We start from the raw sequence: 13,997 nt of genomic DNA, 5'->3' as shown, positions 1-13,997 counted from the left end.
TGAAGGTAACTTTAACAGCATATGTAATCTTGTGACACCTACCTTTGGCTGGAGATTGGGGTGCAACAAGACATAGCCGTTGGGATCAATGGCAAAGTAGTATCCATTTGGGCCAATCTGATGAAAGGAACGTAGCAAAGGGCATTATTATATTAAATAAATCTCGGAGATGGGTGGCTCAAATCATATGACTTGACTGTCGTCCGACTTGAGTTGCTTTCCAAAAATGTCAGATACATTTTGACTACGTTTTCAAGAGATTGGACCTGACTTTGACTTGAACTACATGACTTGACATGCCATCTTGTATACAGATGTGAATCTGCATTTAAACACTGTTTGCGGTTTTAAGAAAGAAAGGAAGGAAAAATAGTAAGGACATTTTTCTTTCATTCACGCCAACCTGGATACGCAGTCAGCGTTTTTGCACACTTACTGGTGTGAAGTGGCTACATAAACACCACCAAAAAAGGTAGCAGCTCCAAAAAGCATTACATTTCAATTCACGGATTATCTTGTCAATGCTGTTTGCAAAAATAGGACAGCAAAACGCCGTTCGAAAACAGATACTGGTATGGAAGCAGTAAAACTGTACAAAAATGGAGTTTTACTCACTGTGAAACGTGGCGTGAGCTTCTTGATGTCATTCAGCGAGACGTCAATGCCCATTACACCAAGAATGAGCTGATTCTGATGCTGAGAAATAGAAGTAAGGAAAATACATCAGCTGGTCTCTGCTGTTGGCACCTGTAAATCTGTAAACATATGTAAACTTCACCGCACCTCCCCATTTCTGTCGTCTTTGGTTTTGGTCTTATTGAAGACGGGAAGGGTCCCGGTAATGACCAGCCCGAGTTCCTGAGTAAGGCACAAACGCGACACGGATTATATTATTTTACAGTATATTTACATAATGCCTTGTTTACAAATCGTCTCGGGAGTACCTGCCCACCCATCAAGTGGAAAATTAAACAACACCCTAGCTCGGCCCGCGGCCATTGTGCTAACTAAAATCGTAGTTGGGGTTGGACCCGCAATACTGAAAATTATGGATTGTAAAAGATTGACTCATGATTCCTCCACCAACAGGTGCAAATTTATACCTACTGTATAGAAAATTATGGGTACTGTTTCATAGCCCCCATTGAACAATGTTACCTCAGTTTCAAGATTCCCACTGTCCTTGATTGAGCACACATTGGAAAATCTGATTATTACTGTCCTCTAAATTCTGAATGTACATAATGTCACACCAGTGCATCGAGGTACACGTTAGTCCACTGCACTTGTTTGGCCTGCTTGTCCGCCAGAACCATGGGTCTGCCCAGGACATCCAGGTACTCCTAAATCCGACAGAAAAACACAGAGTCATGTCTGGAAGTGGATGGTGATAATATATCAAGCATTCAGTAAAATGACCTGTGTGTTGATTCTTATGGCTCCAATGGAGGGGATCTCGTAGAAATATCCTGGAGTGGATCAAGAAAACCAGGAGATGGATAATATGATGGCATATTGCGGACAATATGGGTGTGGATGATGCTACACCTTTGTTGGAGCAGGCCATCCACTGAATGGGTCCTTTATCATAGTTGTGCTGTCCCACGGAGAAGGTGAAGATCCTCACCTACAACATTATGATGTCCGTTTTGACTCAAGCTTCCTTAGCATGGCTCTTTTCTCTCTTTATAAAGTCGATAAGATGCAAGATCGCATCCTGTATTAATCAGAACATGCCTCAGGCTCGACTTATTTTAAATAGTAAAATGACCCCTAGAGTCAAATAATAAACACTTGAATACGACATTCAATTACATGATGTGACCAACTTTTTTGTCAGCGTTGTATTTCTCCAGTATGGCCCGTGCCCGCTCTTCTCCTCCATCGGTAAACAACATGATGATCTTATTACAATTCGCTCTGCTTATATTTGTCTGTTCACACACAAGAAAGATGAAGCGACTTAAATTTTGTTCTTTTTGTCATTTCATACAACACAGTCAATGCAATTTGGAATGCTATGTCAGTTAAATGCAATGCTGAAACCAAATGGGGTGGCTTCACAAAAAGATACTGTTCTAGTAGAGGGAGAAGATGGATCCAGCAGATGGCAGCAAACATCAGGACAATATTACAGCTGTCACCCCCTGATCCCCCTTCATGCCTCAGTAACTAACGTAGCATTATGCATCCATGAATTGAACCGCTTATCCTTACATTGCATGAAAAAATGAATACAAACGAATGTGCAAATGTCATTGATGAGGCTAATGTTATGAAATAAATTAAAAAGGAAAATAAAGTGTTTCATGCAAGATGGACCCCAAAATATACTGTACATTCTACCATTCATCAGTTTTGCAAAATAAACACAATAAAATTTTTAAAAATGATGTCTAATTAATTATAGTACTGTAATTCTAATTAATTCATCAAAAAACATTTCATAATTGGGGAAAGCAAAATGACAACATGTACCAAAGCAATCCATAATAAGTCATTATATAAAATATATCATACTATAAATTGATTGTATTTGTTAAAACAAACTATTAAGAGTAAATAAGGAATACATGTTTTACACGTGGATACAAAGCAGTAACTACTGGTAATTTTATTTGACATTCATATAAAATAAAATTTGAGTAAATATGATTAACTATGATTACATGTTTCCTGCAATATACACTTAAGCAAAATCCACCTGTTTGTAATCCATCTCAGAGATGGACATTTGGCCTGTTGACTGAAAATTACATTATACTTGCTCTGGTCTCAGGTAATGACCAATCACGGGTCAGCTAGCGAATGTCACATGATGAAACTCAGCTAACCGGTAAGAAAAGCTATACAATTAAAAATAGAATTCAATTCACTGAAATGTATTTGAGAAGTAGATTATGCAAACTATAACAATGCAATGGATAAATATGATGTATCAATGGTGATTTTTTTATCTCATCCCTGAAAAAAAAAATACAAAACAAATATTCAAATGACCAAAATTAAAATATTGAAAGTAGGTCAAACATTACCGCAGCGAGCTGCTCAAATGCAAATTCGAATCCCTTGGTATAGTTGGTAATGCCCTTGGCCGTGATGTTCTGCACAGCATCCTTCAGCAGCTTCTTGTTCCTCACGTTGGCTTGAACCAGATGGTCAAAGCACGCCGTCTTCTTCACCATAGTGTTGAACTGGGAAATAAAAGCCAGGGCTTAATAAATGACACTGCACAGACCCCAAAGACGCGCTGCCGTAATTAGAGTGAAACGCTTGGTCCTATGTGCTAGTTTGGCTCGCCGCAATTTAGAATAAATCACATGTGCAACAAATGTGTAAATGAAATACAGCGTGGTATGCACAAACACACACACACGCACTAGCATGCACACATGAACACACGCAGCACTCCCACCTGGCCTTGGTTGTTAGGAACCAGTGGAAAAACAGACAGATTCATCAAGCCCCACTAATTGCTTCACATCCTTAGAGCGCCACGACTCGGTACCCATGGCAACAAGATTGGAGCTACAGTATATTAGAACAAGGTTATGCAACAACACCGTAGTATTTTTGTTTTGTTTTGGGGAGGGGGTTGGGGGAATAAAATGATGAGGGTGCCTAATTTTCATACACACAACTCAAGGTCCTTCACACCACTCATTCGTACGTAGAGTCCCTCGGGGAACAGCGAGCCGTTACATGGTAGTCGGCAAAACAACGTGCAATAACTTATGTGCTATCTTTTATTTTCATTCACACCATGATGTGTTGAAGAGTGTGTATATGTTGGGCATAAAATGTATTTTTACAAAAAAAAAGCCTGTTTGCTGACTTATTTTGTCCACAATAGGTGATGTGGGTAAAACCAACTCATGTTTTACTGCTGATTACTAAAAAATTGAATCAGGCAAAAGCGTTTTTTTGTGTTTACAAAGAAGATAGTTTAATCATTTATTCTGCAGTTAATAAAGACATCTCTGTATGTTTGTAAAAAAAAATATTCCCTGAACCCAAAAACCTTATTTAACCTTGTTAAACATTGTTGTACTCTGACACCTTCAACTATGCCATGCAGCAATAATGAACAACAGAGCATCTATTGTGTTCAAATTGTCAAACCTCCTCTCAACTCATCAGGGTTTTTGTGTTAGTCTGCAAACATTGATCAACAAGCTGGGAGACAACATGTCTGACTCTTGTGTGTACGTGCATGTGTAGGCGTGTGGCCAATAACAGACAAACACATCTCTATTTGACTGCAAGGCCATGATCACAATGGCTGCAGACACACACACACACGCACGTACGCACGCACTTACACACACACACACACACACGTTTGTGAGTAGGGAATATGAGAAACTTCGGAAGGTGTGTCATATAAATGAGTTCATGTCATGAGATATGTCATGTTTACACAGATGGTGATTATGCAGCGAGGGGCGGTGTGTTTCCTTTTTCATGCAAAAGCAGTTATCAGACACGTATAAGTGGCATCGCAAATGTCAAAACCACCTGTTCGAAAAGATCACATGCCAATGTATTGGACTTAAAAGTTAAATTAGTAATACAATTCATTGTTCTGGATTGAAAGAAAAGTTTACACCAGTGAGACATTATGCACAATTTAATTCAGCGATACTTTGTGCACCAGTTGATGGAGCTTGAGGATCACACTTTGACAAACACAGCATTAATAGTTATAACTAAAAGTTAGTGTTGTATTTGTCCTATGCAAATGTATTTCTATGGCCAAACCTTTCTCATTGATTTCTACCTTGCCACTCTTTTTTGTCACTTATAATTTTTCGACCATTCCTCAGATCAGAACTCCATTTCTCAAAATCACTCGTCCTACTTTCACATCAGTGTCACTTTTGGGCAACAAATGTAAAAGTGATGGAGGCCATCATATTAACCCTGTCAAGCACCGTTTAACCTGATAACATAATTCGCTGTCCACTGGAGTAACTATTTGTTTCTAGCATTTCAAAAATATTCATAAAACTGAAATGATCTCTCCGCACACTGAATAAATGTATTTTCATTTACTCGTCCCGGAATGCACACAATTTCTTTGTTTTGCCCCTGCTCAGTAGATTAGCTTTCACATGTGTTTGAGTGAACACGTTGGTGGCCATTTTCGGAGGGGCAGACCTGAAGCAAATCAGGCTTCAAGTCAGCAAAGAGGATTAAAAGTGGGAGAAAAAACAAAAAAACATGAAAGAAAAAAATGAGCACAAGAATGGGAAGGAGTACCCAACAGGTGTTCCTCTGACCTACAACAGCTGCCCGGGGAGTGTATGTGTGTGTGTGTGTGTGTGTGTCTTCCTTGACCAAATGCCAACTTGGTCACTTGGCTGCTGTTAATGAGGAAGGATTCATTGCTAACATCAGAGATTAATGATGGCATGTCAAGCCCCGACACCTGTAGGTGGCATGCACCAGTGTTAGAGGTTTTTGAGCAGGACCGCGGATGAAAAGACAGACGTACTGAGAGTGTGACACTGAGACAGAAATAATGACTTCTGATGAGTAGTAATAATAATAATAATAGTACATTTTATTTCTAAGCGCCTTTCAAGACACCCAAGGACACTTTACAATAACAAAAAACACAAAACAATACGGGTTGAGCAGCGGCAACCTGTTTTCTAATTGATGTTTCAAGAGGGGGCGGGGCTTAGGGAATGATGAGGATGGTGATTGCCTATCCCTTCAACTACTCACGTGACCAATCAGTAACGCAAATACAGTCAAATGATCGTTCCCCATTGATGTCATGGATCCATTCCAGCCTGATCAACAAAAAAAAAAAAAATAGCACCTGACAACCTCGTACTTCATAAAAACAAAAACACGCTAACATAATTTAAAAGAATGCATGGAAAGAGTCTCAATACTGGAAATAAAATTGAACTGTTCAATTGTTCAATTCAAACCGTTGAATTGAACCGTTTAACACCACAGTGCTGCAAAAATATTGCTTTGTCCTCTGCTTCTGGTTTGCTCTGTCACCTTTGGTCAATTGCTCAAACTCTGTATGGCTTCTTAGTTTCAATGGAATTTAATTTAAATATTTAGTCATGCAAACTCCTTGACAGCATCGCCGACCTACCAATCGATTTCTCACTCCAAGTTTTGGCCAAATGTTGACCACCACGTGAAACTTATGGTTGAAATACACCCTAAAGCCAATATCTTAAAACCATGAAGCTGTCACCATTTTTTTAAGCATACATGTCTCTTTTCTGTTTGATTGTATCCGTCCCATTCTTAAAAACACAAAGGATGACAGCACACTAAAGATCTTCACAGAATCAATGTCCACTAAGAAGCATTACGCATTGTTTTCAGAAAAAAAAAAAAACGCTCAAAATCTGCAGACTGTCGCAACAAACACCTCATAGTTGGCAGCACACCACTATGAAATATACCACTCGCCTGATTGGCTCTTTGGACACTTAATCGTAAGTCTGGAAGGTTTCGAGAAATGAAAGTGCGGGCGAATCATGGGAGTGATTGGTCGATAACAAAACAAGAAGTGACGGGAGAGAATGCCGAAAATTGTAAAAGGGAAAGTTGCAATATTGTACACGGGAAAGTTGCCTTGGTCATTGGCGCAAAGAAATGAATGGGGACAAGTAATAGAGATGACGAATGAACAACTCCATGTTGAGGTTTAATTACTTTAGTAGAACCTAAGGGTGGCAGGGAAACCTGGTTAGATGTCGCAATACTTTTGTACATGCGGTATATAAAAAGAAGGGGCGGCCAAGAGAGTACAACACTTCATCCAGTGCACCAAAATGGAGCAGCAGGCATTTCATTAAAGGCCTGCTTGAAGGTGGCCAGACGTGGCAGAAATCCATACTTCATTACATGTCATCCATCTCTGGGAACCGCTTGCGTGCGGGCGCGCGCGCGCGTGTGTGTGTGTGTGTGTCTGTGTTTGAGTGTGTGTGTGTGTGCGCGCATGTGAAACCAAGCAATCGTGGAGTAGATGTGGAGTGTCTTTGCTTGTGTGTGTAACACTAAAGTACCCTGAAGAAAAAGGTCTGTATCCCCAAAAATATTCTAAAAGTATGACATGTAATAAATGTGTTCCTCTTGAAATGAGTCCTTCCAAAATGAACTACTGAAGGTAAATTGGTTATAATTTCAGTCGTAATGCTTCTTTGCTGAAAACAGTAAGCAATGTGACATTTTACTGCATGTAAATAACAAAATATTGAGACACCTGAGGATCAAATAATAAATTACAATTTGAAACGTAGTAAGACCTGTGCTTTAAAAATATATAATCCATTCAAATTTTTTTCACGTTTTCACGAGTTAAGGTTTTTAAAGTATTTCAGCCACAAATATTCGTATCAAATTGTTGCTGTCATGTGAAAAAGAGATACATTGATTTTTATCATTTTTAAAAATGTTTGTTAAATGTTGATTCCAAAACACAACTATTAACGTTATTTATGTTTTTGATAAAAAAAATAATAAATGGACATTTGCTTTTCACTGAAAAATTACCGGTACAATTGAACAAAAATATTTTAAAGCAAATCACTAGAAAATTAAAACGTTGTGTGTAGCTTTGCCATTTTAGGTTAATTTCATGAACAGAGTGGAAACTGCTTTCAAAATGGAATATTTTCTGGTAAAATACACCTTTCGTCATTCAACACAGCCAAACTGGTTCAAAAATAATGTCCTCATGAATACCAAATCGGTAGAATATCTGAACTCACATAAACCACGTTGACGTAATCGTCATCCGACAGCGTCTCCAGCATCTCGCTGACGGATGTCCGGATCAGTTTGAGCGTCAGGCCGGAAACGCTGCCACTCCTGCCAAAACGAGACGAAATGAGGAGAGAGGAGCGTTGGCGAAGAGGGCCGATGCGTATTTGGAACCGTGAGTCGCCGCTTGGAATTGAAATGGATTTCCATGGGACAGGAGAAGTGAACCAATCTCTTTTTTCGTCAATGGATGCTACAGCTACTTGTTGACTTTGAAACTTAGCTTGTAGCCGACGTGTGCACATTTTGAGCATGACGTCTCTGATCCACTGGTTAACGGACACTTTGATTCTCTCCTCTTTCATCTCAAACTGCTTCAAACAATGAAGCGTGTGACGGAAAAGTGGTTAGGACTGCACGACTGTCCGTGTTTTATGTTATGTGTTGTGTTTATTATTTTACTTTATGTTAACTGTTTTGTAAAGCGCTTTGTTACAGCTGCCGCTGTTGTGAAAGCGCTATATAAATCAGCATGTATTGTATTGTATTGTCTGCTGCACTTGTATTTGTCAGTTAAGACCAATGGTGGACCCGAACGGAGCTCAAGGGGCATACAACAGTCAAGAAATGTAATATGATCATCGTAAATCATACGGGGACAGATCAATCAATGACTTTAGCGTAACTCACGCGTCCACCAGGATGAGCATGTCTTTGGGGGAAGCGGCTCCTTGGATGTACCTGCACACACACTTAACCAGTCAGCACAATTGTATCTTGATTTACGAGACTAATTCATTCCGTACCATGCGCATTACTCAACTCATACCTCAAAAATTCCTCATGACTTTAATAGACATGTCATTAACCACTCCCACTTCCAACATTTTGCGAAGCATTTTTTTATAACCATTTTTCCTTCTTTGCGACACATTTTTCTACTTCCACTGAACGTCTTCAGTGTTTTTCTGCCTTTTTAGCCAGACTTTCCACCCATTCAGCAGCTTGTCCATCTTTTCATAGATATAGCTGCACAGTTTAGAAATTATTAATTATTCATACCCCGGCTGGCGTTTAGCCTGTCTCTACTTGTTCTGTTTCAGTATAGTAGCTATCATGGAAATAACACACTGATGTTGCTTCACACAGTCATCCACATGCACACTTTGCTCTGGGTTTTATGATGTTAAAGTTTAATTAAATAGATATCACCCACTTCTCCTTCATTGTTTGGAAACAGGAATTTGGCAAAATACTGAACAATCAGTGCACATTGCGAAGAAATGATAAAATAGAGACTGTACTTTCACTGCAAAGTAACCATGAGACTGATGGCGGCCGGATGTACAGGTGCTCACTGCTGTCATTTGAAAGATGAGGAATGAATTCAGAAAGTATTTCAGTCCAACCTAGTTTTTGCTGAACATTATTAAATGTTGAATCTCCTTCAGTCCTGCCTTTTATTTTTAGAGTAAGCTGACGGTTGATTTTATAATGTTCATCTTTGGCCATAACTACTATTATATATTTTCAGATGATAATTTGGGGGCAGCCCGGTAGTCCAGTGGTTAGCACGTCAAGCTTCACAGTGTAGAGGTACCGGGTTCGATTCCAGCTCCGGCCTCCCTGTGTGAAGTTTGCATGTTATCCCCGGGCCTGCGTGGGTTTTCTCCGGGTGCTCCGGTTTCCTCCCACATTCCAAAAACATGCATGGCAGGCTGATTGGACGCTCTAAATTGTCCCGTGGGGTGAGTGTGGGCGCGGATGGTTGTTCGTCTCTGTGTGCCCTGCGATTGGCTAGCAACTGATTCAGGGTGTACCAGGCCTACTGCCCGAAGATGGCTGGGATAAGATGGATAGATGATAATTTGGAAAAAAAACAAACAAACGCGATTTGTTTTCTGTAAACAGAGCAATCGGTACACTGTTTGTTCAATATTTATGTATGTATATAATCCATTGCTCTTGTTCTCCCAATTAACGTTTAAACGTGCTATATTAGTTTAAAGGTGGGTTTAAAGACAACAATAATTGACGGTCATAAATGTTTTAAATACATACCTACGGAGTATTTCAATTTCGTGCATTTCACTTATTGCAGGGGGGGTCTGGAACTGGCGTCTTTATAAGTGGTCTAAGCATTTGGCTTGTGGAGATGGACTCAATGAGTGTATAAAAGTATGTAACTCTTGGTGGCACAATGGGTGACTGGTTGGCACGTCCGCCTCACAGTGCAGAGATTGTGAGTTTGAATCCGGCCCCGGCCGTCCTGTGTGGAGTTTGCATGTTCTCTCCATGCCTGCATGGGTTTTCTCAAGGTACTCCTGTTTCCTCCCACATTCCCAAAACATGCATGGTTGGTTGATTGAACACTCTAAAATGACCCTAGGTGTGATTATGGGTGTGCAATCTTTGTTTGTCTATGTGTGACCTGCGATTGGCTGGAAACCAGTTCAGGCTGTACCCCACCAGCAAGCAGCAAACAATAGTGTGATCTCTTACCAGGGTCTCCTGCGTACATCATACAGGTCAATTTTACTGGGTGTCTTGCGAGCATCCATCCAGGGAGATGCTGCAGGACATGAAAATTGTATTGATTACACCTCACACAGCGAGGAGATAAACCCACTGATTGCTTATTTTATTTATGACACACCCTTCATGTCAGGCTCTGTGACATACTTCATTATGACATAAAGAATGGCAGATTTCTGGGTGGCATCTTGAAAATCATTAATTGGTTTAGCCCAGAGCATAATTCATGACAAGACGTGCAGACTTAATTTAATTGCTTTGACAATCACCAATTTGGTATGAGTGTGGGGGAGCATGAAAAATGTGCATGCATGAGAGAGTGAACCCGCTCTTCATGCATGCTAAATAGTTTTTAAAGACACAGTGAAATAAAATAGGGGATTCTATGGTGAGTCTTTGTGAGCGGTGATATGCGCATATTGCGTACATGGTGACTCTTGAGTCAAGATTTTTTTTTTTTTTTTCCAAGATGGCGCCCGAGTAGGCAGCCTTTGGCAAGTGCTCTTCAAGAGCCTTGCTTTTTTGTTCTTTTTTGCTGTTTTTGTCTTTTGTTTTGTCACATGTTGTTTGTTGTTTCATTGTGTGGACATGATATGGACTGTTTTCAGCGCTTTTTGGCCACGACATTCGTCAAAGGAGCAGTATCTGTGCTTGGTGGTTGCGCCTTCTCGGCAGCACGCCTGTACCAGCACAGATTTTGATTGGGAGGAATGTCGGCGCCATTGACTGTCGGTGCTGGACAGACCTGGGGCGCTTGTGTTTTTTGCGCCAGTAATGGGCAGCATTTTTCACAACCCCGATTTGTTCAGTGGCTATGTCAGCGCTGTTGGACAGTTGGCGTTGGTGCGGCTGGATGGATGGCCGCTGAAGTTGAGGATGAGGAGAGAGGAGCGTTGGCGAAGAGCGCCGATGCGTATTTGGAACCGTGAGTCGCCGCTTGGAAATGAAATGGATTTCCATGGGACAGGAGAAGTGAACCAATCTCTTTTTTCGTCAATGGATGCTACAGCTTCTTGTTGACTTTGAAACTTAGCTTGTAGCCGACGTGTGCACATTTTGAGCATGAGGTCTCTGATCCACTGGTTAAAGGACACTTTGATTCTCTCCTCATTCATCTCAAACCGCTTCAAACAACAAAGCGTGTGATGGAAAAGTGGTTAGAACTGCATGACTGTCCGTGTTTTATGTTATGTGTTGTGTTTATTATTTTACTTTATGTTAGCTGTATTGTAAAGCGCTTTGTTACAGCTGCCGCTGTTGTGAAAGCGCTATATAAATAAGCATGTATTGTATTGTATTGTATTGTATTGTATTGTATGATCATTTGAGTAAAAAAAAAAAAAAAATGCACCTACGGTAGGTTGATTTTGTGTATCGTAGTCTCAAGCAGAGAAAACTATGGAATTGAGCAGGATAATAAATCGCACGTAAAGACAAAAAATATTGTTCCATCTGGCCATTTCACTGAGAGATGATGAAAATGTAATATGGAAAATAGAATGGAGTAGGAGCTTAAAAGGTGGATCGGTGCAGCGCCTGCGGTGATGTGAACTCTGCATTGGTCTGTCACGGTGAAGAAGGAGCTTGTGAAGTTCTCAATTTAGCGGTCAATCTACAATCGAACCCTCAACTTTAGTCATGACCTGTTGGTCACGACTGCAAGAACAAGAAAGATCGCAGGTATAAGCGCCAGTGCAGCAAAAGAAGGATGTTGGCGATACGCCCGAGAGAATGACAATTGGGTGGCAGGAAGTCGATCTAAACCTGTTGCCTCGAGTGCAATTTGCACACCGCATTTATTGATTGATTCATTTATTCTTAGTTTATTTTTTTAACCAAATAAGGAAAATGAGAGTAGTTTCTCATTTACAATGCCGACCTGGAGGCAATTTAGTCGCAGTGTCTTGTAGAACCGCCCACGGAAGAGCTGGCCGAAGTGGTTGGGGAGAGAGAAGTATGGGCTTCTCTGATTAGGTTGCTGCCTCCATGACTTGACCCCAGATAAGCTGAAGAAAATGAATGGCTAGCATATGGAGCAACTCTCTACTGATCAACCTGACGAGTTTGTTTTCTACCTTCCCAGCTTGCTCACTCTGTTTACCTACCAAACTTCCACTCTCTCCCGACCTGCCTCTATCAATACATATGGCTCTGCATGGAAAGACTCTGTACTTTCTTTTGCCTACCTGGGTAGTAGCGGGCCAGACCTGTAGCGCTTCCAAACACCTGCCAAAGAAGCGTGGGATCGTCCTCTCTGTTTTTCTTAAACACGTCCTCCAGAGCCTCGGTCCAGTTCAGCTCATTCAGCACAATGGTTGCTAAAAACAAAAGAAAGATTGTGATGGGTCTTTTGAAAATGTTTGTGAACACCAAGGACCAGGGTATTTCCTTGAGATTACTGTTGACTTGAACTGAAAAGAATGACTCCACTAAATACAGAATTGTGGGTGAGGACAATAACTTGAGTGGATGTCATGAAAAGTTGTCCAGAGAAGATCGCAAAACCGCCTAGAAGGACAGGCTGGGAGAGTTAGCATCACAACTGTATGTCAATGCCGCCAAATCTTTTCAAAGATGATTTAACATATTCAAGGACGGCATCATTGAAATCATTTGCCCTGTTTTCTAAATTGGCCTGCTTTGGTCAAATGGCAATCAAGGAGTTTTCTTTTCTATGAGTGACGCAGTCGGATAATAATTGAGCTTTTACAACCCACAAGTATGTTCGATGTCATGTTGAAAATGTCTAGAAAGAGACAAAGATAAATACCTTAATACACATCATTGTAATTGCCCAGGTTCTGTGAAGTGAACACAAACTCATGTGGATATTTTTGATAAACACATTTGTATTTCCACATGAACACAAGCCTGTTTGTTTCTACCCCGAAATAACGTGTGTGTGTGTGTGTGTGTGTGTGTGTGTGTGTGTGTGTGTGTGTGATAGCAGCTGATTGATGGTGTATGTTGTGGGAGGCAACAGGCATTATGGATGCAGTGACACAGCACTTGGACAGCCGAGAGCCACGTAACGCTCACAATGATGGATGAAGGGGGGGCGAAACACTGGTTGCCCCCAAACTGGTTCAGCCTCTCACGACATTCTTTTTTTTTTCCCCTTCCCCTCAATTCACTCTCATTTTTAGTCTCCTTATCACCACTGAGGATATTATTTGCACACTTGTCTCATTTATCTGACAGTAGGGATGCCTTTAGAGGTCTCATACAAGAGCTGTATCAAACCATCAACTTCCACAAAGATAATAATATTCAGTTTTGCAGAGTTTCGACTTTAAACTATGTGGAAATGTCACTACTAATGTGACAAATATGTGACAACCCTAGGAAAACTAAGGAGTTGTTTGTGGATTTCTGTAGGAAACAGTCCTCACCAGCACCGATGAACATCCAGCGTATGGACATAGAGAGGGTGACCTCCTACAAGTATCTAGGTGTTCTTCTGAACAACAAACTGGACTGGTCTACAAACACGGGCAACCTGATTAGGAAAGGACAGAGCCGACTCTTCCTACTCAGGAAACTGAGGTCTTTTGGGGTTCAGGGGTCGCTCCTTAAGACTTTCTATAACTCGGTTGTGGCCTCGGCCATCCATTATGGCATTGTCTGCTGGTCAGGCAGCATCTCAGCCCGGGACAGAAAGAGACTGGAGCGACTGGTCAGGAAGGCCAGTTCTCTCCTGGGCTGCTCCCTTGACACTC

The 13,997-nt window shown here is 40.9% G+C and overlaps 1 protein-coding gene and 1 long non-coding RNA gene across 4 annotated transcripts in view; one reads left to right on the top strand and one right to left on the bottom strand.

Moving 5' to 3' along the window:
* LOC127597284 (voltage-dependent calcium channel subunit alpha-2/delta-1) overlaps positions 1-13,997 on the bottom strand; it is a 91,572-nt gene that overhangs the window by 32,884 nt on the left and 44,691 nt on the right. For all 3 annotated transcript variants that reach the window (XM_052060235.1, XM_052060236.1, XM_052060237.1), the window contains exons 7-18: positions 12,465-12,596; positions 10,246-10,315; positions 8,434-8,484; positions 7,752-7,851; positions 3,036-3,194; positions 1,830-1,934; positions 1,549-1,627; positions 1,420-1,469; positions 1,254-1,343; positions 784-858; positions 616-696; positions 43-117 (exon numbers count right to left, since the gene is read on the bottom strand). In XM_052060235.1, coding sequence (XP_051916195.1) covers positions 43-117; positions 616-696; positions 784-858; positions 1,254-1,343; positions 1,420-1,469; positions 1,549-1,627; positions 1,830-1,934; positions 3,036-3,194; positions 7,752-7,851; positions 8,434-8,484; positions 10,246-10,315; positions 12,465-12,596 — 1,067 coding nt within the window. The remainder of the gene's footprint in view (positions 1-42; positions 118-615; positions 697-783; positions 859-1,253; positions 1,344-1,419; positions 1,470-1,548; positions 1,628-1,829; positions 1,935-3,035; positions 3,195-7,751; positions 7,852-8,433; positions 8,485-10,245; positions 10,316-12,464; positions 12,597-13,997) is intronic.
* Positions 7,860-11,580, top strand: LOC127597351 (uncharacterized). Its single transcript, XR_007961637.1, has 2 exons — positions 7,860-8,060; positions 11,346-11,580. It is a non-coding gene; the product is annotated as an uncharacterized LOC127597351 (long non-coding RNA).

The sequence above is a fragment of the Hippocampus zosterae genome, chromosome 3 (genome assembly GCF_025434085.1).
Source record: "Hippocampus zosterae strain Florida chromosome 3, ASM2543408v3, whole genome shotgun sequence".
NCBI classification, from domain to species: domain Eukaryota; kingdom Metazoa; phylum Chordata; class Actinopteri; order Syngnathiformes; family Syngnathidae; genus Hippocampus; species Hippocampus zosterae.
The sequence above is the reverse complement of the archived record's forward strand: the minus strand, read 5'-3'. Positions and strand labels throughout refer to the sequence as shown.